General features: G+C 35.2%; 1 protein-coding gene across 1 annotated transcript in view; it reads left to right on the forward strand.

Moving 5' to 3' along the window:
- Rnf128 (ring finger protein 128) overlaps positions 1-24,711 on the forward strand; it is a 60,429-nt gene that overhangs the window by 19,689 nt on the left and 16,029 nt on the right. The window contains exon 2 of the mRNA XM_047536902.1: positions 9,646-9,893. Within this exon, the coding sequence (XP_047392858.1) occupies positions 9,646-9,893 (248 nt within the window). The remainder of the gene's footprint in view (positions 1-9,645; positions 9,894-24,711) is intronic.

The following is a 24,711-nucleotide window of genomic DNA, read 5'->3' on the forward strand; positions in this document are numbered from 1 at the left end:
AAACAGGACCTTCAAGAAAGAATGACTAGTTTGACTTAAATGTTTACATAATTTGTTGTTGGTTTTATAAAAACATCGCTAAGGATTCTTGGTATTCTGAGCTTTGGTATCCCTCTTTGAAATAGTTGGCCTTTCCCAGTCTTCCAAAGAATTTGGACTGTAGAGGGAAAAATAGCTTTTAAAGGCTACAGTAGACAAAATGAATATTCAGAAGTCCACTTGAATTGGTTCCAGTTTTTCTAATGGAGGAAACATTTGTTATGTTGAAACTCTTCACACTTAGATCTTGTTCATTCTAGATATCAGTGAATTCCAAAGTGTTGACTCCATGTGCTATCAGAATGTCTGGGCAGTACTGAATATGAACTTAGTTTTAGAATAACTACTTTGGCCTTCAGTTGTCCTTATTACTTGTAGTCACTCATTGTGAATACTTCCTCTTTAGTAATATTAAAAGTAGAATATTGGTTGAAAGAGATACTAGCACAGCTTTCCTCATGTCTTTCTGTTTTGTGTTTGAATGTCAAGGGAAGTATATAAGTATGCTATCACTATGCTTAGAATATTTCATATCTTGTAAAGTTTGTTTCACATTTTGACATGTTAATATTAAATATAAGGGAGAAAGACTCAGAGGCACAGAACGTACTGCATGGTTTGTACTTAATAAATATTTGCTCAATGAATTTGAGCTTACAGATAACTAAGATTAGATCAAAACTATAATATCATTAACTTTTTAGAAGAAATGAAAGGGACCATCACCAGCATGATCTTCGATTAAATTTCTATATATTGTGATTTCCAGATAAAAATTGCCCCCCAAAAGCTTAGGATAGTTCCTTTTATTAATATTTTAATTGAATGATATTTAGTAATAGAAAAAAGTGTTGCTACAGCCTATTTCATTAACTTTGATCCCAAGGTAGGTACATACCAAACTTTTTTTCATTGTTGAACATTTGAAATTGGAGTTTATATTTCTTCTGCTGCTTATTTGCTATTTCTTTCTAATGTGTCCCTTCTAAAATACTTTAGATAGCAGTGTGAACATGTGATAAAACTTGAACCACCCCTTGTTATTGTTAATGACTTTGAATTAGGAAGCTTAAGTTCTGTATAGAATTGGAATCTGTAACACTGTGTACACGTGTAATCTCAAGATAAATGTCATTTAAGTCATACTGGACCCTCAAATTTTTATTTAAACAATTAGAATCCAGATTAGTTGTTCTTCAACATTAAATTTTCAAATACAAAATGGTATACACTAGAATTATAAAAATAACATTTTTTCTGCTGTTCAACCCTGAAAATATATTTATCAGATATAACACATTAACACTAATAAATAAGTTCTTGACTTATTTCTACAAATCGGAAAGGCATTTAACTAATAGTTTTTATAGTGTGTATCTTCATGAATTTGCCAAACAGTACAGGAATTAAAAGGGTGTAAGTGGTCTCACAATCACCTTTGAAACAAAGTGTGTATTTAGTGAGGTGAAATCCTGAAATGAGAACTGTTGCATGATCAGTGTTTAGACCATTAGTGGTTTATTGTCCAATTAATGATCAGTTTCCTTCATCATACATTGTGAACAAATTTAAGATTTTTTTCTTTTCTTTGAGATGGCTGCTATGTTTTATTTAGAAAACTCGGATAAAATTAATAGTTGATTTGAATATTCCATAAAGATAGAAGAAATGTAGTCATGTTCTTTTGTCAGATGTGATTTCAGAACCTTAGAAACCTAGTATAACCCTACATCCTTCAGGCAGAAACTTCAGCCAAATCTTCTGATTCCCAGTTCAGTGTTATTTTTGCTACAAATTGCTGCTTCTCTTTCCAGATTTTTAAAAAAGGTTTTCTTCATGCATTATAGTTATACATAATATTGGGGTTCATTTTGACATATTCATGCATGCTTGGAATATAATTTGCTCCACTTCAGTCTCCAGTACTTCCTTGTTCCCCCAACCCCATTCACCTTCCTGTATTCTACTGGTCTTCTTTCTATTTTTTTTTTATTTTTATACATACTTTAGTTGTTGATGGACTTTTATTTAATTTATTTTTTATATGTGGTGCTGAGAATTGAACCCAGTGCCTCACATATACTAGGCAAGTGCTCTACCACGGAGACATAACCCCAGCCCCATGTTTTCTATTTAATTTTTTAATTGGTACTTTATTGATGTACACAATGGTGGAATTTCTATATACACATAGCATAATTTGTTCAGTTTCATTCTACTGTTTACTTCCTTTACCCATCCCTCCTTTCGTCCCCTCAATCCCCTTCTTCTACTCCACTGACCTCCCTTCTACTTCCATGGGATCCCTTCCCCTTTTCTCCTTATTTTGCTCAAGCTTCCACATATGAGAGAAAATATTTGACCTGTGAGTTCCTAAGCGTGACTTATTTCACTTAGTATGATGTTCTCCAGTTCCATCCATTTTCCAACAAATGCCTTAATTTCATTCTTTATGACTGAGTAAAACTCCATTGTGTATATACACCACATTTTCTTTATCCATTCATCTATTAATGGGCACCTGGTTTTAAGTTGAGTAATATCAGAACAATTGTAAAGTAATGCATTATTTTACAATTGGACATTGAAGGAAGATAAATTTATTTTTTATAAGGAAAGATATTCTACTAACCTAGTGCCAGTTTGGGATGTGATTTGGAAATTATTTTTTCTACTGCTAGCCATAATAGTTATGTGAAATTCATTTCACTGGCTAAAATCATATTCTTCCTAATGGTGATTGACTAATCTATACAATATATTTGCAAGTACCTAGAGGGCAGGGACTTTTATTCCTTTTTGTAGCACCACAGCCTAGCAGAGTGCCTAGCATGTATGTACATACTCAAAAAATATTTAATTTGATTGGGTGTGTAGTGCCTGCCTGTAATTCCAGTGACTTGGGAGGCTGAGGCAGGAGGACTGCAAGTTTAAGACCAACCTCAGCAATTTAGTGAGACCTTAAGGACTTGGTGAGACCTTGTCTCAAAATTAAAACAAAACAAAACATGGCTGGGATGTGGCTCAGTGGTTAATTGAGTACCAGAAAAAAACTTAATGGAAGAGGTTAGGCGTATTGTCTATCTTCAGCAATAATTTTATGAACTGTGATAATACTGTTTGCATTTAATATGTGACTCTACAGTAAAAGAATAAACAGATAAGCAAAATTCTTCAACATAAATGGCATAGATTTAATGATATTTGTTATCTGTTAATTGGACTTGTCTTCTTGAGGGTTTAAACTCCTGTCTTCAAAGAGAATCAATTTTCATGAGCGCTGAAGACTTAATTTGATTTTTTTTTCTAGGAAGGGACTATGAGTACCTTCATCTTAAAAATAGGAAAAAGATTATATTTTTGAAAAAATATAGAATAGTGGTGAAAAGCAGAAACACTAAAGCCAAACCGTCTTGGGTTCAAATACCACTCCTGCATTGACTTGTATTATCCTACACAATCTAGCCAATTTCATCTTTAATGGGAACAATAGTAATGTCTACCTTGTAAGGTTGATGTGATGATTAAATATGTTAAAGACCTAGTTTATAGATAAATCTTATCTGACAACCTTAATTCTGCAGAACATAGCCAGGATTCAGGAAGCAAACAAAAATGTCTTAGCAACCAGTATAAATGCCAGAGGGTACTTGCATTTGAAGTTTGCCCAAGCTCTTTCTGATTCTGGTTTACTTACTCTTTCTGTAGAACCAAGCTTGATTGTCTTTTCTGAGTCAACAGATTACAAGCCTAAGATTAAAGAGGAGTGCTGGTGCTAGAAGCAACAAGTTGAGTGAGAATGTTCCTCCCTCAAGAAACATTGATGAATGTGAGAATCCAAGAATAACTGAGACTACATGATCTCAAAGGTCCATTCTTGCTCCAAAAATGTACTTATTGGGTAAAAAATCATAATAGGTTAAAGACAAATAATACTACATTAAATAATGGCTTACAGAGATGACCCAGTGTCAATAATAAATCAGAATAAGTATATCCTAGTTAAGAAAATAGGGCAATATCAGATTACTTTTTTTTTATTTTTTTTATTGTAAACAAATGGGATACATGCTGTTTCTCTGTTTGTACATGGAGTCAAGGCATACCATTTGTGTAATCATAAATTTACATAGCGTAATGTTGTTTGATTCATTCTGTTATTTTTCTCCCTCGCCCCTACCCCTCCCGCCCCTCTTTTCCCTCTATACAGTCCTTCCTTCCTCCATTCTTACCACTCTCCTTATCCCTAACCCTAAACCTAACCCTAACCCTAACACTAACCCCTCCCACCCGCCATTATATGTCCTCATCCACTTATCAGCGAGATCATTCGTCCTTTGGTTTTTTGTGATTGGCTTATCTCACTTAGCATGCTATTCTCCAATTTCATCCATTTGCCTGCAAATGCAATAATTTTATCATTCTTTATGGAGGAGTAATATTCCATTGTATATATATGCCACAGTTTCTTTATCCATTCATCAACTGAAGGGCATCTAGGTTGGTTCCACAATCTGGCTATGGTGAATTGAGCAGCTATGAACATTGATGTGGCTGTATCTCTATAGTATGCTGATTTTAAGTCCTTTGGGTATAGGCCAAGGAGTGGGATAGCTGGGTCAAATGGTGGGTCCATTCCAAGTTTTCTAAGGAATCTCCATACTGCTTTCCAGAGTGGCTGCACTAATTTGCAGCCCCACCAGCAATGTATGAGTGTACCTTTTTCCCCACATCCTCGCCAACACCTATTGTTGCTTGTGTTCTTGATAATCGCCATTCTAATTGGAGTGAGATGAAATCTTAGGGTAGTTTTGATTTGCATTTCTCTTATTACTAGAGATATTGAACATTTTTTCATATATCTGTTGATTGCTTGTACATCTTCTGTGAAGTGTCTATTCATTTCCGAGCCCATTTGTTGATTGGATTATTTGTATTCTTGGTGTAGAGTTTTTTGAGTTCTTTATAGATTCTGGAAATTAGTGCTCTATCTGAAGTATGAGTGGCAAAGATATTCTCCCACTCTGTAGGCTCTCTCTTCACATTGCTGATAGTTTCCTTTGCTGAGAGAAAGCTTTTTAGTTTGAATCTATCCCAGTTGTTGATTCTTGCTTTTATTTCTTGTGCTATGGGAGTCCTATTAAGGAAGTCTGATCCTAAGCCAACAAGTTGAAGATTTGGACCTATTTTTTCTTCTATAAGATGCAGGGTCTCTGGTCTGATTCCGAGGTCCTTGATCCATTTTGAGTTGAGTTTTGTGCAGGGTGAGAGATAGGGGTTTAATTTCATTCTGTTGCATATGGTTTTCCAGTTTTCCCAGCACCATTTGTTGAAGAGGCTATCTTTTCTCCATTGCATATTAATATCAGATTACTTTTTAAGATGTCTGTTCAAAATTGTTAATTACAGAGTGCCATGGAATAAAAATCTAATCTATTACAAATGAACGTGAAATATTTCTGAGTTTGGTAGATGTAGTAAATAGATTAATTTATATATCTATATACTTCACAGCAGTCCATGGAGCAAGTATTCTACATATTAGATGGACACAGTGACACATACTGTAATCCCAGTGGCTTGGGAGGCTGAGACAGGAGGATTGCAGGTTTGAGGCCAGCCTCAGCAATTTTGTATGATCATCAGCAACTTAGCAACTTAGCAAGATTCTGTCTCAAAATAAAATAAATAAATAAATAAATAAAAAGACTGGGACTGTAGCTTAGTAGTAAAGTACCCTTGGATTCACTCCCCAGTAAAAAAAATTTACACATTAAAAATGTAATGGATAACATTTCTACCATTATGTACAACTATAATATACCATTAAAAACATGAAAAGAAAATAAATGATGTGTCCTTATGAAGTTGTGCTACACAAGCGCTTATACCAGTGTTTCTCTGCTTTCCTGCATCTGGGCAACATAACAGTGATCATCAGTTTTAAAAAGTAGCCTTCACAATCATTAAAACTGTCACAGGATATATTATAAAGTTACATTGCTTATTTTCTCTTGAGATATATTTTAAGCATTTTTATCAAAATGGTAACATCTTAATACAAAGAAAACTTTTGTATTTGTAAGATTTAGCTTAAAAAACATTCAAATTGAAATGAAAGAATTAAGGTCATTGACAATTAAGTCTATTAGGAATATTATGAGTTTTGTAAAAGAAAAGCACTTTTAGATACTTAGTATGAGTATGTCTCTTCTGCAGAAATTAAATGCTGCTTAGAGATTCTCTTTAAATATTTTTAATTCCTGTGCTCAATTTTTGTTTCTGTTAATCTGTGGAATGTTCTATAGAAAGTTGATTGTACTTTTGAGCTATATAAATATACTTACATAGCTCAAAAGTATATGTGACCACGTTAAAAACAGTATCTTTCTTAGTAAAAATTTGATTGCCTACGAAATAGTTAAAATTAAGTATATGTGTAAAGGTATTTGTTACCTGTAAACTTTATTTATGTGGAACATCTAATTTCCTGACAATACAGGGAGGGCATTCCCATAGTTAATTAAGAGATTCTTGCCAGCCGTGATGCTGTACACTTATAATCCCAGCCACTTGGGATGCTGAGGCAGGAGGATCTTGAGTTCAAAGCCAGCCTCAGCAAAAGCAAGGCACTAAGCAACTCAGTGAGACCCTGTCTCTAAATAAAATACAAAATAGGACTGGGGATGTGGCTCAGTGGGCGAGTGCCCCTGAGTTCAATCCCCGGTACAAAAAAAAAAAATTTTCTCTGTCCTAAAATGTTCTTAATTTAGAAAGGGAGGGAGTAAGGCATAACAAATTGAGATGCATAGCAAAATAAGTACTAGATAGGTATTAAAACCAAGTGATGACTGGATTCGATGGTGCACTCCTGTAATCCCAATGGCTTGGGAGACTTAAGGCAGGAGGATGGCATGTTCAAAGCCAGACTCAGCAACTTAGCAAGGTCCTAAGCAACTCAGTGAGACCCTGTCTCTAAATAAAATATAAAAATGGGCTGTGGATGTTGCTCAGTGGTTAAGCACCCTGAGTTCAATCCCTGGTACCTAAAACAAAAGTAACAAATGATGAGAACAACAAGGAACACTTACTTTCTCACTCAGAATTTGGGAAGACTATTTAGGGGCAACATTTAAGCTGGGACTTGAGTAATACATAAACAAGCAGAAAAGGAGAGAGTGTCAGAGCAATCATAGGCATTTTAGGCTGAGGGAGCAGAAAAAACAAAGAGAGTTATGAAAATTGAATGACAATAGACAATCCCATGTGACTGGATCTGAATATTCATGGGGTGGAATGTAGTGAGGATATATCAAACAGGAAAAGTCAGTTGAGATCAGATCACATATGCTTTACATGCTAGACCCAGGATTCAGACTTTAATGAGTAATAAAAAATCACTAAACACTTCTGGGCGGGAAGGGAAGAGATATGATCCAAACTAGTGATGGCAAAAATGGTAAAAGGAAGGTAAACTCTGATAAAACTTTAAGAACGGGGCATACTGATTATAGCACACCCAGTTAGGAGGTTACTGAAATAGTTTTAGGCAAGGAAATTTTGAAGACCTACATGAAGGCAGCCAAAATGGAAAGAACGATCCTATCATGGGAGACAAAAAGGAAGTAAGTAGGACGTACAGGACTGACTAGGTAAGCAGTAAACATTCAAACATGATTCTGTGGTTTAAACCAGGTGACCAGAAGGGTTGTGATGCCATTAGTTGTGACTGTGAACACTGGAGGAGGAGCCATTTTAGATAACTGCAAGGGTGTAGGGAAGATGAGGTATATCCTAATGCTTAGAAGTAAGTCTTTTATATGATTAGAAAGTTAGTTAAGTAGATTTTTTATTGTTGGATTATATATAGCCTGTATGAATATGGATTATGAGAACTGAAGCACAGCATTGTTCCTAATATGTAGACAATGTACATTTCTTGAGTATCTTTGTTTTTAATCTCCATCTGACCACAATAGACAGTATGTTCCTGAGCATCCACCCCTGCCACCCACCTCATATCTTCTAAAAGAATAAAAACTTATTTCTGTTAGTCAAAAAAGCTTACTAGAAGGCCCAATCAGTGATTTGAAAGGAAATCTTTAAAATAATATATTCCAAAGTCTTATGCTTAGATTTATTTATGCTTTTCAAGATTATGCAGGTTATATAAATAATTGAAACACTATAACCAGTCATTTTCTTGAGACATGGCTTACAGAGAAAAGATAAATGATGTCTGCATTTTTAGAATCCTAGTTAGAATTTTAAAGTCCACAAATGATAAAAAGAGCCACTTACTTGCAAAACTACCAATTGTCCACAGGGTTTGTACTCTCTCTTTTTTTATTTTTTGTAGTTATAGGTGGACATCATACCTTTATTTTATGTGTTTATTTTTATGTGGTGCTAAGGATCAAACCCAGTTCCTCACACATGCTAGGCAAGCGCTCTACCACTGAGCTACAGCCCCGGCCCCTGGGATTGTGCTCTTAATTTATTATTGAATGTGTGAATATTATTATAGTGTTGTAATTACATATTTAAATTCTTGTGTAAAGGTCCTTTTAGATTCTTGTTTTTGTGTGGTTGTTTATTCCAGATTGGAGTTTGATTATTAACCTCAAATAGTGCCCTAAGCTAATATTGTGGGAGGTTTCACTGGTCTGTAAAACCCTAACATTCAAAGAACTCTTCTTTTGCTTAAGATTTTTGACCCAAGGTCATATAAACTAGAAGGAATATAAATCTTGATAAGCATTGGAATAGCTGAGCAATCTGACATTCTTGGAATATAGGAAAAAATGTTTGTCTTTTTTTCCCAAAAAAACACATATATTTGGGTCTTGAAAAAGGGATTATTACAGAAAGTATGCCTTTAGTAATAAACAATCTAATTTTAGACATTCTTTTTTTTTTTTTTTTTGACATTCTTAATTAGAGCTGAATATAAACATTTTTATCAGTTCTATGTGAAATCTTCATTGCTAACCAGATCATGTCAATGTAAAACCTTAGACTACTTTGGACAAATTTTATATTGCTGTTGAGGTTATAGACAAATGGCACATCGTGGACATGAATAGGTTATACATTTGGGTTTATATATATTATTTTTCTCAGATTACTGTCCTGACATGTAAATCCATATACATGTTAGTAATGAATACTTATGATAATCTATCACCCTGCAAGTAGAGAGATGTGTAGCTGAATATTTTTATATTTCCTAAATCTCAGATTCTCTGGGACACAGGTCCTATTGTCTAGCAGCTAGTGGTCTATTTGTCATTAAACAAATCTTCATATAAAATGTAAATTGGGCCCCAAAGACGAACTGTGGGTAATTAATCTGAGGAGAGGGGAAGTATCTTGTATATAATAGCTTCCTTACTAAACTGTCCGTATGTTAGAATCAGTAACCAAGCTTCATGAATATTTTATATCCCCCACAACTTGTATGTAGATAGTAGTTGCTCAGTGAATGTTAATTGAATGAATGAGTGACCTTCTTTTGTCTCACTGTGTCTCATTTTTAATCATTTTAGCAGTTGGATTTTTGTATTAAGAGTGTCAAACTAAAACTGAATTCCTTTTCTTTTACAGGTGCAGGAGACATTGTTGCAATCATGATTGGCAATCTGAAAGGAACAAAAATTCTACAATCTATTCAAAGAGGCATACAAGTAACAATGGTCATTGAAGTAGGAAAAAAACATGGCCCTTGGGTGAATCACTATTCAATTTTCTTTGTTTCCGTGTCTTTTTTTATCATTACGGCAGCAACCGTGGGCTATTTTATCTTTTATTCTGCTCGAAGATTACGGAATGCAAGAGCTCAAAGCAGGAAGCAGGTTTGTAATGCTCCTGTCTTCCCATTTAAAATATTTTTATGTTTTAATTACAGTGTCAGTGTCATGCATTTTCATATATTTCCCTTGGTAGACAAAGATCTATGCATATGTTTTATGAAATCTAGTAGTCTTTAAAATTATATCAACCTCCATCTTCTCAAATCTTTTATTTTTGTAATTTGTCAAGGAACTTAATCCTGCCTGATTAAGTCTTTAACACCTCATTAGGGAACACAGCCAGAATTTAATTATAAATGGGTGTAAGTACATAGATTCTTTTAAATAAACATTTTAAAAATTATAACAGCTTTTCATATTCAGTAAAGAAAATGTAGACCTTAGAAGGTAAAAGGGAAAAATCCTTCGCAAAACCCAACATAACAAAATATCTGTAATCTCTGCCCAAAGTAAACACTTTTATTTTACATGTATATGTCTTTGCATATGAGATTGAGGCTGAAGAAATAGATTAGGCAGACTTTCATGAGAAGGAAGATTTAAAGATCTAATTGTGCATGTTATAGTGCTAGGCTCCAGACTATCACATATTTATAATATCTACCATATTATAACACTGATACATAAAAGTACAAAATATAGAAACAATAGAGCAAAAATACAAAGTATTATTGAACAGGGAAGTGCCCATGATTCTGTGGCATTGATCCTGGCACCTATGAACTTTTTGTCATCCCTTTTAGAGCCTCACTTCTGTCCTTATTCATACAGCCTTATTCAGATGTATGTGTGGCCACTCCCACGCATACCTCTTCAGTTCCCTTGGCTGTTCTCTTTGTCATACAGTCTTCTCTTTGGTCTTTGTGGGATATTGGTTCCAGGACTTCCAGATGGATACCAAAATTTGCACATGGGCAATCCCTTATATAAAATGGTGTAGTATTTGTAGAGAACCTGCATATATCCTCCCATATACTTTAAATCATCTCTAAATTACTTATGATACCTAATACAATGTAAGTGCTGTGTAAATAGTTGTTATATTTTATAATAAATAATGGCAAGAAAACAACTGTACAGGTTCAGTAGAGACATAATTTTTTATTCTGATGATTTTCAATCCAAACCTGGTTGAATTCAAGCATGAAGAACTCCTGGTGATAGAGAGCTCTTTGTACTTGCCAAAAAAATCCAATCCTGGTTAAATCCTACTTGCCACCTACTCTGTCTGCACCTTGTATACCTAAAGTAGCAAAAAACATTTACAGCTACACTGACTGATCTGTCTTTAAATTTATGGCCCTTAATACTGCCTATTAATCATATTGTATTTTTCTTAGCCATTTATTCTCCTACTTTCCTAGGTGAGTAATCCTACCTTTTCCTTTCTCCTTAAGCATCCAACAGCTCCTCCAACTTTATTCTCACTATTCCACTGATAAAAATTGAAGCAATCAAAAAAGTACTTCTAGGCTGGGGCTGTAGCTCAGTGGTAGAGCACTTTCCCTAGCATGTATGAGGTACTGGGTTCAATCCTCAGCAACACATAAAATAAAAAAAATTAAATAAAGGTATTGTGTCCATCTACAACTAAAAATATTCTTTTATAAAGTACTTCCAAGCCTGTCATGGTGGTGTAGGCCTATAATCTCAGTGGCTTGGGAGGCTGAGGCAGGAGGATTGCAAGTTCAAAGCCAGCCTCAGCAAAAGGTGCTAAGCAACTGAGTGAGAATCTCTCTCTAAATAAAATACAAATTGGGGCTGGAGACGTGGATCGTGGTCAAATGCCCCTGAGATCAATCCCTGGTAACCCCTACCCCACCTAAAAAAAAGTACTTCCACATCTATCCATCTAAGTGCATTTAAGTCTTTGTCCTATTGCTTTGCTCTGTCTTCTGTTACTGTGGATGAACTGTTCCTTTGAAAAGGTCAGCTTTTCCCTCATGTACAGGATCCTTTTTGTCTTTTGTATACTAAAGAACATTACTGCAGCAAATGTTCTCTCTCACTCTCCTACCACTAACAATGTTTCCTCTAGATTTTTCCCATCAACACAGAAACATACTATTATGCTCCCCTTTTCAAAAGAATTTTTTCTTGATCCCAGAACAGAAATCTTGCATTATTTTTTTCCCTCCTTTTTCCTCACTTCCCACATAATCTCCATTGGTTCCACCTCCATTATATATCCAGAATCCAATTATGTCTTACACCTCCATTGCTTGTGTTCCAGTCCACACCACCATCATTGCTTACTCCTCTTCCCTTCAGGTATTCTCAACACAATGGCAGAATGGTATGCTACTCCCCCAGAATGTTTTGTTTGATGGACTTTCAGATGTTCTTCCAGTAGACGCAACAGAATACATTTTTATATGTACTGAGAAATTCCTCCAAAGGCAGTGAATTTCTGGCCATCTTAAGCACTCTTTCTGAAAAGCAAAGAGCAACCAAGTATATTTGGGGGTGGGAGGATCAATGAGGATTTCTATATAGCAAGAATGTTAATTGAGTTTAAGAAGAAATGAGAAAATGAAATTTAATTTTAAAAACTTCATAAAGATAGATATTATGTATGGTAAAAAGTGATGAATATCTCAGTGTTTAAAGTTATTTGACTTCTGTCCTTCTCAGAGAAGTCACTTATCATGTTGGTGGCAGGTTCAGCCTGTTACTAGCTATGGTCAAAAGGATGTTTCAAATTCCTTTGCTAGGCCACTTAATAGCTTCACATTGTGTTAATATTTCACATTTGTACATTATGCTTTTTTATCTCTGAGGTGGGAAAGAAACTGCTATCATGTATGACTAAGTATTCAAAGGTTATAGTAGCAATGACGAGAGTGTTCGGTTTGTGTATGTTCATTGTAGGGTATGTGTTTTGGTATTTATCTGCTATTATAAATACATTGACTCAGTCAGCAAGTAATAAGCAGTTTATAAAATATCTTTGGTGTTGCACAAGCTTCATTGAACATGTAACCCTGATCTCATCTTTCATTTAAGAAATTTTTATAGTTTATAATATATTTATGAAAAATTAACTTCTGTAGGCTTAGTTTAGAATAGCAATGAAACTTCTAATCTATTATAGAAGCTTTTGAAAGGGCATATTTTACAACTTAATGGACTATATCAGTTTATCATTCCTGGACAAAATGGTTAAATATGTGGCTGATAATCCTTTTACTTATAAATATTTGAGAGTCCTATAATATTGTTTATATATTTAATTTTAATGACCTCTGATTTATTTTTAAAAGGTAGAGCTTGATACATATGATGGTCACAACTATCACTAAACATTTAACTCCATTATCTACATTTACTGGTAGAAGTGGTGATGGAGTGAGTTATGAAAACTTGCATTAGAATATTAGGGAAAATAATGTATTCAGGAACCTCTTTCTTCTGAATATTATGATATATGGTATACAATTTCAAGCAAACTGATAACTGTATAGCCATAAGTTTTGTTGACTGAGAGCTCAAATGAGCCCCCAGATGTAATGACTTGACATGTCATAGAAAATGAGTAAGAACACAAATCATCCCTGTTTTGGGGGATGGAAAACTTTTAAATAGGACAAGAAGTATCAGTGAGTTATGAATGAAAATAACATATTAGACTTTACACATTCAATTTTTGTCCCCACTGGGAACAGTCCTAACCAGAGACAAGGAAAATTCTTAGAAACCTATGTCATACTCAAACTAAACTACATGTGGGATTGACCACTATAACACTTGAATCTAGCATGGGGTTCCCAGCATTTGGGGACTGCAGTACATGTATCCTAACTGTCTTCAAGCAGTTGATACTCAATAGACATTCATCTATTATATTAAACATTGTCCAAAAGAGGGTTCTAGGTAAAATAGGATCTGACATTTACTTTAAATGAAGTGACTTTTGGGGGGGGGTGCTGGGGATCGAACCCAGGGCCTTGTGCTTACAAGGCAAGCACTCTACTGACTGAGCTATATCCCCAGCCTCGAAGAGTGACTTTAATAGGAGAAAGATTGCTATAATCCCAGCAATTTGAGAGACCGAGGCAGGAGGATTGTAAGTTTGAGGCCCAGGGATATAGTTCAGTGGTAGAGTACTCCTGGGTTCAATCATCAGTAATACAAATGCATGCGTGCTTGCATGCACATATACAAGGGGAGAGGGAGAGAGAGAGAAAGAGAGAGAGAGAGAAAGAGAGAGAGAGAAATTTAGTAATTAAGATAGAGAGATTAGAAGGAATCATCTTCCAAAAGTAGGGAAAAGAATGGGGAAGAATAAAGTATTGATAAAAATGGTCACACAGACCCAACACATAATGGTAGAGAATGCTAGGATTCAACACTGAGAAAGAGCATATATTCTAACAGAATAGAATCTATTAATCATTTTAGTTAAAATGAAGGTCCAAGTAGCCGTAGGGTAATAGCTTTCAAGTTTTAGGTGTGGAAGCTCGGAAAGAGAGTCTTAAAGACACATACAAATTCTCAAATTTACAGAAATTTCCATGGGGAAGGGGATTGTAATTTACATTACTGATCACTGACCCCTCTCAACAGAAGGATGGACCAAAATAAGACTAGCTGCTGGGTATAGAACTAATACTGAACGATACCTATGTAATCCCATGGGAGATAGATGATCTTGCTGTACAACAGTTACTGGAAACCTAAAACTAAATAATAATATGAATTGAGAAAAATGATTGACTTCGTCCCCAGGTAACATGGAACTTAGAAATGACAGAATCATTGCCACTAGAGACAACACTTGTCCATATTAATATTTGGTATATGGACAAAGGCCAATGCTTCTAGGAAGGTTTAATAAACACTTATCTGATACTTCCTGATTTATTTTGTAACTAAATAAAACTGTATCATAACCATGCTGTGATATGGTATAATACTGGTATTGTTAGTAAGATTCAACTCCCTTATATAAATCAATCATATGGTAATCAGATGGGTTAATTAATTGAATTAAAACCTCCTCAGGATGTGATACCAATGGCGAGTGAATAGCCTAAGGAAGAATTAAAATGACTTAGTTTCTTACATTATTAAATAGCTTTGCACAAGTTTATCACAAATTTTAAGTGGCCATAGATCATGGGAGTAAATAGATAATTAAATTGGTACAATATAAAGATATTTGTGATGGTCTTGTAGACTGGAGAAATTGTTCCTTTGGGACCCGTTTCTACCCCTTGATTGCTTCTGCAAGTATTAGGTTTAAATAATGTTGTTCAATCTATATACATATATGTATATATTATACAAATACTACACTATATATATATATATATATATATATATATATATAAATACTGTAGTGTACTAATAGAAGTATGGCATGTATATATAAATAGTATATATATATCAGCATTATTTATATGTAATGTATTTATAATTATGTACAATGTATGTATGGATACTACAGCACATATAAATACTAACTATAGTAACTAAGTGCTATATAAAATACAGTATTTATATATAAATACTATACTGACACTGCACTGACTGCTTTGTTGTAAAAAGGCTTTGAAGGGCAAAAGGCTAGATTGTGAAAAAAGAGATAACAGAGCAGAACTAGTTGCCTACTCCCTGCATGTCCCCAAGGTAGCCCTGATTGGATCTTAGTCACCATGGGAATGTAGACCTCAAAGTGTTCTCTATGATAGTGATTGATGATAATGTTACATACACCTGAGGCAATGGACCATGTTGTACCAGTTTGTCAAGTTTGTTTTGTACAACAGTTAGTATTGATGCTATGCACATTTCAGTGTTGGGGCTCTGAGTTTCAGGTAACATGGCTGGTTGCTAATAAGATACTCGTAGAGACCAGCCCTCAAATCTGAGTCTCTCATCCTCTTTTTTTTTTTTTTTTTTGCGGTGCTGGGGATTGAACCCAGGGCCTTGTGCTTGCAAGGCAAGCACTCTACCAACTGAGCTATCTCCCCAGCCCTGAGTCTCTCATCCTGAAATACTCATATTATTTTTTGGGGCCACTCATGTCCATGTAGTTTGATGTAAGAGAATAACACTACTACTCTGATTCTAGATAAGTATGGGCTAGGATGCATTAATATCTTGAAAATTGTCCTTGAACTTAAAGGATTATTAAAAATGATCTGAAATATTTTCAATTTCATTTACTTTTATCTATTCCACTATTGCATGAAATTAACTGGGAAATTTATCAGGTATCTGCACACTGTACTCTTATCAACATATACAAATTTGTGATTGGTGTGTTTGCATATATGTCTTTTCCTGCCTAAATTTGAGAATTTTTCAGGGCCTTTTACAAAACCACAGGAATTGTGGCTCTTACATGGAACAGGTTAAACACTTGTCTAAGGGAGATCTAGTTTTACAAACTTTTCTAACTTTCTTATCAATCAAAAGGAAACTAATAATGGGTTCCACTTTTTATAGATTTACTTATTTAATTCTTCATTTATATCACTAATTCTTTTTTGAAACTTTTTTCTCACTAAGTTACTGTGTTGGTCAACTTTCTATCACTGTGAGAAAATACCTGAGATAAATATCTTAAAAGAGGAGAGGTCAATTTTGGCCCCTGGTTTCAGAAGTTTCAGTGCATGGTCCCTTGGCCCCTGTCATTTTGGGACCTGTAGCAAGGCAGAACATCATGGCATGGAACACATGGTAGAACAAAGCTGTTCACCTCATGGCAACCAGGAAGCCAAGAAAAAGAGGAAGGGGCCGAGATCCCCTTGTCTTCTTCAACGGAACACCCTCAATGATCCAACTTCCTTCACTAGACTTCACCTCCTAAAGAGTCCACCTGAGGTGCCATAAGCTGGCAACCAAGCCTTTACCCTATGAGCCTTTGGGGGACATTTAAAATTCAAACCTTAAGAGTTAACCAGGTTGGTCTTAAAGTTCTGGGATCAAGTGACCCTACTGCCTCAGCCTCCAGAAGGCTGGGTCTACAGGCTCACACCACCATGCCTGGCTTATATCGCTAATTCTTGCCCCCTGCAGCTTTATTGCAGTATAATTAACAAATAAAAAATTATATCTATTCAAGATATAATTTATACATATGATATACATTATGCATAGTAAAATCATTACCATAGTAAATTAACACATTCATCACCACACAGTTGTACATAATTACCAGTGTGTGTGTGTGTGTGTGTGTTTGTGTGTGTGTCTGAGTGTTGTGAGGACACTTAAGATCTATTCTCGGCAAATTTCAGGTGAACCAGCTGTACATCAGATCCTCAGAACTTAATTGTCTTCATAAAAATGTTGAATTCATAGGAGCAGAATGGTAATTGTCAGAGGCTGAGGGTGGGGGAAAAGGAATTGCCAGGGGCTAGGATTGGTTAAAGTGTACCAGCTTGCAATTAAATTGCTAATTCTAAAGGTGTTCATTGTCTCTCTTTATAAAAAGACTATAATCTGAGATATAACCTATCTACTGAGTCAAATTCTCTCTTTCTCCTCAGTTTTTCCTCACAGTGCATTCTTTACACTGCTTATGGTACTCACCTTTATGGGAATGGTCTACACTCCTATTTATCCCTCTCTGAGGTTCCACAGATTTGTGGGAAGCCGTTTTATAGCATGTACCTCCTCTTACCTGTATGAATACTTTTATTCAAGTATTATGCATAGGTTTCTTGAACAGAACAGAATTCTTTAATTTCTCATACACCTAAACTACCACATAGCTCAGACCTCAATTTCATTCACAATAATATAATCTGAGTAAGTCAGGTGCAGTATTGCACACTGTAATCTCAGTGACTCCCAAAGCTGAAGCAGTAGGATCAAGTTGGAGGGCAACCTCAGCAAGTGAGTGAGGCCCTAAGCAACTTAGAGAGACCCTGTCTCAAAATAAAAAATAAAAAGGATTGGAGATGTAGGCCAGTGGTAGAGCACCCCTGGGTTCCATCTCCAGTGCCTTAGGGGGAAAAAAGAGAACATCTCTGAGGAAAAGAATCTTCTTACTATAATTCTTAATTTTAAATATTTGCTTTACAAACTCTAAGCCAAATTTGTGAAAATGTTTATTTTTAAAATGAGGTGATTTAAGTGCAGGAAAACCTAGTTTGCTTGTATCTACCCTCTTTTCTTGCTTTTGCATACCCTGCCTCTATAAAATAATTAGGTTTGCCTGCATAACTAATGTTATTCATGAGAATTTCAATTAAGCTGAAAGCTAAATGCCCTGTGACCAAAATTCAGGCTGACAAATCACCAGACTGAAGCATATATTTTACCTAATTGGATATAAATACATAAATGAACTAAGTAGAATACCTTTGCATTTACTGTAATTTTAAAATTGAACATTGTAATAAAGAATAAGAATTGGTCTGATTTTTCATTTTCAGCCCCACTAAGTTTCCACTTAGAAGCAAAAGCAAAACAAAATGAAAACAACAACTATACACACACACACACACACACACACACACACACACACACAATGACTAGAGCCATCAAAGTTTTTGATTAGTCAGAATAGTGACATTAAGCCTGTTAGGAAAATTGGCCAAAATCAGCTTAGTTTTCAATTTGACTGCCAAATCTTCTGACACCAGGTATTTCTTAAGATTGAGAAGTAGGAGAGAGACTGTTGGTATAATATACTTATTTTAAAAATTTTCAGAAATTATAGTGAGTAGCCAATTTAGAAAGAATTTTAAGATTGGGTAATAGCTAACTTTGAGGGATTTTTCCTCCTTATTTCTCTCATTTATCTTCTCAAGGAATGTGAAGCCTTTTAAAAAGGCTTCTTTGCTATTGCACAATGGAAGCAGTGTACTATAGTGGAGAGATCATGGGTTTTAAAGCCAGATAGAACCTGTGCTTGAATTGAATCACAGCTCTGCAACTAACCAGCTGCCTGGACTTTAGTCAAGCTTCCTAAGCTTACTTTTCTTGCCTATAAAATTTGAATATTAAAATACCTATTTCACAAGGTTGTTAATGATTACACACAATGACACATGTAAAAATCATGGGGTTGAAACTGACACATGGTTGGGGCCCAATAAATTTCCTTTAAACCTTTCTTTCCCCAAATTTAGTGGATGTGAGGCTTTTAATAAGCAAAATTGGTCAGAGATGGTGCCTTCCTGTAATCCCAGTGACTTAGGAGACTGAGACAGGAGGAACACAAGTTTGAGGCCAACCTCAGCAATTTAGCAAGACCCTGTCACAAAATAAAAGGCCTGGGGATAGAACAGTGGTGGAGTGCCCCTGAGTTCAACCCCCAGTACCAGAAAAAGAAAAGCAAATAAGTAAAATGGAGAGGAGTCTTGTTTGAACAAAAAGAAAGGAAAAACAAGAAAACCCTGAAAATCTCTTTATATTTTCTAAATTTAGAAAATATTATTTGAGCAACTATTCTCCACTACGGGAATTGTTTTAAAATACCAGGACCCAGTCCTCTAGCTATTCACAATCTAGGAGGAGAAAAAAGCAAATGAAGTTACAGAACATAAGAGGTGGAAACCATGGGTACTGAAACGCGTAGGGTGGAAGGGAATTCTGATGTGATGGCAAAACATTGGAAAAGTCTCTAATTTGTGTAACAATGTCGAAAGGTTCTTAAAGTTGTGAGTTTTAAGGAATAAAATAAATTACCATTTGCATTTTTGCTAAATATTCTCTTTAAATGTGGAGATATATTTGGGCACTCAAATGTTAACTTAAATGATATTGTCCAGAAAATATATCATATTTAGTAAACTACTTGGTCCTAATGTTGCTCTCATATTTCATTGTTTTCGAAGGAGGATTATATCTTGGAACTCTTACTATCAGTGTGACAGTGAAATATTTTGAGTGCCAATGGCAATTTTATGAGCAGCCTTCATTCAAGCTCAAAAATACAATTTTTAAATTTCATCAAAATCACTTGTGTCACATCCATATTTAAAGGAAATAACATTTCTTTATACAAAGTCAACAGAAGCTATTGAAAATATCCAAATTTCCTCTTTTTACAAATGGTTTTATTAGAGCATTATAGTTATATATAATAATGGGGTTCATTTAACATATGCATTAATGTATAGAACATAATTTGCTCCATTTCAATTGCCAGTACTTCCTCATACCCTCCCCTCTTTCTTTTCCCGTTTTCCTTCCTCTACTCTACTGGTCTTCCTTCTATTTATTTATTGTTTTTTTTAATTGGTACATTATTGTTATACATAAAAGTGGAATTCATTGTGATATAGTCATACATGCACATAGCATAAAGAACTAAAATCAGCATATAACAGTTATACATGCATACCAATATTTATGGCAGCATAATTAACAGTACATAAGTTGTGGAACCAGCCTAGATGCCCATCAATAGATGATTGGATAATGAAAATGTGACATATATACACAGTGTAATTTTACTCAGTCATATAAAAGAATGAAAGTATGTCATTTACTGGTAAATGGATGGAACTAGAGAACATACTAAGTGAAAAAAGCCAGACTCAGAAAATCAAGGGTCAAATGTTTTCTCTCATACACGGGAGTCATAGAAAAATAAGGAATTATAAATAAAGGGAATCTCATGAAAATGAAAGGGAGAACAGTGGAGTAGAAGAAGAGGATCAAGGGGGAGGTAAGAAGGAGGGAAAAGGGAGGAAATGCAGAAATAAATTGGCCAAATTATGCTGTGTGCATGAATGAATATACCACAATGAATTCCTGTTAAAGTTTTATTTAAAGGACACTTCATTAAACATTGTTTTGTGCTATACTGCAAAATCTCTAGAGATTGTTTATATTCAAATCTCTTGTTTAATATCTTCTGGCATCTTGGATTTTGCCCTATATGTTTTTGGTATTCTTTCTGCCTCCAATACCACCTTTTTTTAAGCACTGGTCTAATTTAAGTTTTACTGTTCTTCTGGGAGTAGACTCAGACATTACATATGGTATGCCTTCCATCCTGCACCTCAAATTAATTTGCATTACAATCTTAGGTATAATTAAATAAGTTATATATTTGACTTTTGATCCTAATAAATTGATAAGTATTAGCAGTGGAGACTCAGGCATTTATATTGTGTTGAACTGAATATTTTGGATTGAGAAATCAGACTGTATAGACTTAATCAAGTGAATACCCTGGAGAGGTATCACTTCATTACAAGATGTTTCCCCAAGTGGGTTACAGAACTTGTTGCTTAAGCCTAAATCTGAAGTGCTTTAAAGACAAAGTCCAAAATGGTTATCAGAGACATATTATCACATACACTACTGCCTACACACACACACACACACATCCATTTTCTCTTGGTGGCTCTACTTTTTTTCTCATTTGCATTTTTTCCTTCAGTGTCTAAGTAACTCATGATATACGTGAAAAGGAAGTAGTGAACTTTGGACATCTAGGACAGGCCAGGACTGGTTGTTCACTGAAACGATTGTCACAGTTTGACAGACCACAGAATCAAGAAACTGGAAAAACATCAAAAGATAGCTGAATTGTGGATAGTTACATTATAATGGCCTCTTAGAATATAAAGATCAGAGTTCTAGTACCAGTTCTATCATTTAGAGACTGCATGCCCTTTTTAATAGGTTTTTTTCTTTTTTTATTGGTGCATAATAAGTGTACAGAATGGTGGATTTTATTGTGGCATATTCGTACAAACAGAAAAACAATTTGAGCTGGGTACGGTGTGAGTTACCTGTAATCCCAGCAATTTGGGAGGCTGAGGGAGGGAATTGCAAGATTGAGGCTAGCCTCTGCATCTTAGTAAAGCCCTAAGCAATTTAGCAAGACCCTGTCTCAAAACAAAAAATAAAGCCATGTGCACTGGTGCATGCTTGTAATCCCAGCGACTTGGGAGGCTGAGGCAAGAGGATCAGGAGTTCAAAGACAGCCTCAGCAATTTAGGGAGGCTCTAAGCAATTTAGCAAGACCCTGTCTGTAAACAAAATATAGAAAAAGGGCTGGGGATGTGGCTCAGTGGTTAAGTGCCCCTGGGTTCAATCCCTGATACTGAAAAAAATAAAATAAAAAGGACCAGGGATATAGTTCATGCTAAAGTGCCATGGGGTTCAATCCTTAATAGGAAAACAACAACATAATTTGATCAATTTCACTCCCTCCCTCCCTCTGAACCTCTTCCTCTATCCTATGGTTCTTCCTTTTAATTTCATGGAGTTTCTTTTTGTTGCTGTTGGTGTTTTTTTTTGTGTGGGGGGGGTGTACCGGGGATTCCGGAGATTGAGCACTGGGTCACTCAACCACTGAGCCACATCCCCAGCCCTATTTCTATTTTATTTAGAGAGAGAGTCTCACTGAGTTGCTTAGTGCCTCACTTTTGCTGAGGCTGGCTTTGAACTCACAATCCTCCTTCCTCACCCTCCTGAGCCACTGGGATTACAGATGTGCATCACCATGCCAGCCTGTTGTTGATTTTTTGTTCTGCTTATACATATGAGAGAAAAGATACGATACTTTTCTGAGTCTAACTTATTTTGCTCAATATTGTGGTCTCCAGTTCCATCCATTTTCCTCTAAATGTCATAATTTCATTCTTCTTTATGGCTGAATAAAATTTCATTACATATCTATATCTGTCTGTCTCACATTTTCTTTATTCATTCATCTGTTGATGGATAGCTTAGCTGATTCAGTAATTTGGTTTTTGTGAACTGCGCTACAATAAACACAGGTATGCATGTATCTCTAAAGTATGCTGACAATTCTTTTAGATAAATACCAAAGAGTGTTATAGCTGTATCATATGGTAGATCTAGTTTTAGCTTTTAGAAACCTCCACACCAATTTTCATAGTGGTTTTACTGATTTACTTTCCCACCAACAGTATGAAAGGGTTCCTTTTTTCCTGCATCCTCACCAGCATGTGTTTTTATTTGTATTCTTGATGACTGCCATTCTAACAGGAATGAGATGAAATCTCAGTGTAGTTTTTATTTGCATTCCCCTAATTAAGACTGTTGAACATTTTTTCATATAATTGTTGGCTACTTGTATTTTCCCTTTTGAGAACTATCTGTTCAGTTCATTTTCCCATTTATTGATTGTGTTACTTGCTTTTATAATTTTGAGCTCTTTGATTTCTTTATACATTCCGGTTTTTAATCCTTTGTTGGAAGAGTAGCTGCCAACAATTTTTCTCTCTACTGTCTGAATTGGAGCATTTCTGTAATCCCTGTGGCTCAGAGGCTAAGGCAGGAGGTTAGCAAGTTCAAGACCAGCCTCAGCAACTTAGTAAGACCCTTGGCAACTTAGATCCTGTCTCAAAACAAAAAATAGAAAGGATTGGGAATATAACTCAATGGGAAAGTAACCCCAGGTTCATTCCCCAGTACAAAAAAAAAAAAGATTTTTCTCCCATTCTATCTGTTGTCTCCTCACTGCTAATTGTTTACTTTGCTGTGCAGAAGCTATTTAATTTGATAACATCCCATTATCCCATTTGTTGATTCTCTTATCTCCTGAGCTATAGGAATTTTATTGAAGAAGTGTTTAACTGTACCTATGTGTTGAAGTATTTCCTCTATTTTTCTAAGAGTTGCAAAGTTTTGGGTTTTGTGCTTAGATCTTTGATCCATTTTGAGTTGACTTTTATACAGAATGAGAAAGAGATCAGTTTGCTTCTTCTACATGTGGATATCCAGTTTTCCCAGCACCATTATTTAAAGAGGCTGTCTTTTCTCCGATGTATTTTTGGCAACTTTGTCAACAATCAGATCATTATAGCCGTGGGGATTTGTTTCTGTGTCTTCTGTTCTGTTCCATTGGACTATTTGTCTAGTTTTTTGCTATTATATTGCTTTTTTTTGTTACTGTAATTTGAAATCAGATACTGTGATGTCTTAAGCATTGCTCTTTTAGCTCAGCAGTTTTGGCTATTCTTGGTATTTTGTTCTTCCATATGAATCTAAAAATTTTTCCATTTCTATGTATAATACTATCAGTATTTTGATGGGCATTACATTGACTCTGTAGAATGCTTTTGATAATATGGCAATTTTAACAATATTAATTCTGTGTATCCAAGAGCATGGGAGGTATTTCCATCTTCTAGTGTCTCCTACAATTTCTTTCTTCAAAGTTGTATAATTGTCATTATAGAGGTCTTTTACCCCATTGGTTAACTTCCAAGTATTTCATTTTTTGAGATTTTTGAGAATGGGATAGTTTTCCTGATTTGTTTCTCAGCAGATTCATTATTGAAGTGTGGGAAATTATTGATTTTTGTATGTTTATCTTGTATCTTACTACTTTGCTGAATTTGTTTATCAGCTCTAGAAGTCTTCTGGTGGAGTTTTGGGTATTTTAGATAGAGGATCATGTAATCAGCAAACAAAGAAAATTGGACTTGTTTTTCTGTTTGTATCCCTTTACTTTCCTTCTCTTGCCTGATTGCTCTGGCTAGTTTCAAGAAATATATTGAATAGGAGTGGTGAGTGGACATTCTTTCCTTGATCCTGCTTTTGGAAGAAATGCTTTTGGGTTTCCACATTCAGTATGGTGTTGGTTTGGGGTTTGTCATATAAGGAATTTATGTTAAGGTAAGTTCTTCTATCCCTATTTTCTTCAGGGTGTTTATCATTAAGAGGTGTTGAATTTTGTTGAGAGCCTTTTCTACATCTGTTGAGATAGTCATATGATTTTTGTCCTAGGTTCTATTTATGTAGTATATTACATTTATTGATTTGTGTATTTTGGACCATCCTTACTTGATCACTACATGACCTTTTGGACAAGTTATTTTACTTTTCCAAGCCTCTAGTTGCTTGTGTGTGTATGTGTGTGTGTGTGTGTGTGTGTGTGTGTGTGTGTGCGTGTGTGTGAGCGCATGCA

This window comes from Sciurus carolinensis, chromosome X (assembly GCF_902686445.1).
Source record: "Sciurus carolinensis chromosome X, mSciCar1.2, whole genome shotgun sequence".
In the NCBI taxonomy this organism is placed as follows: Eukaryota; Metazoa; Chordata; class Mammalia; order Rodentia; family Sciuridae; genus Sciurus; species Sciurus carolinensis.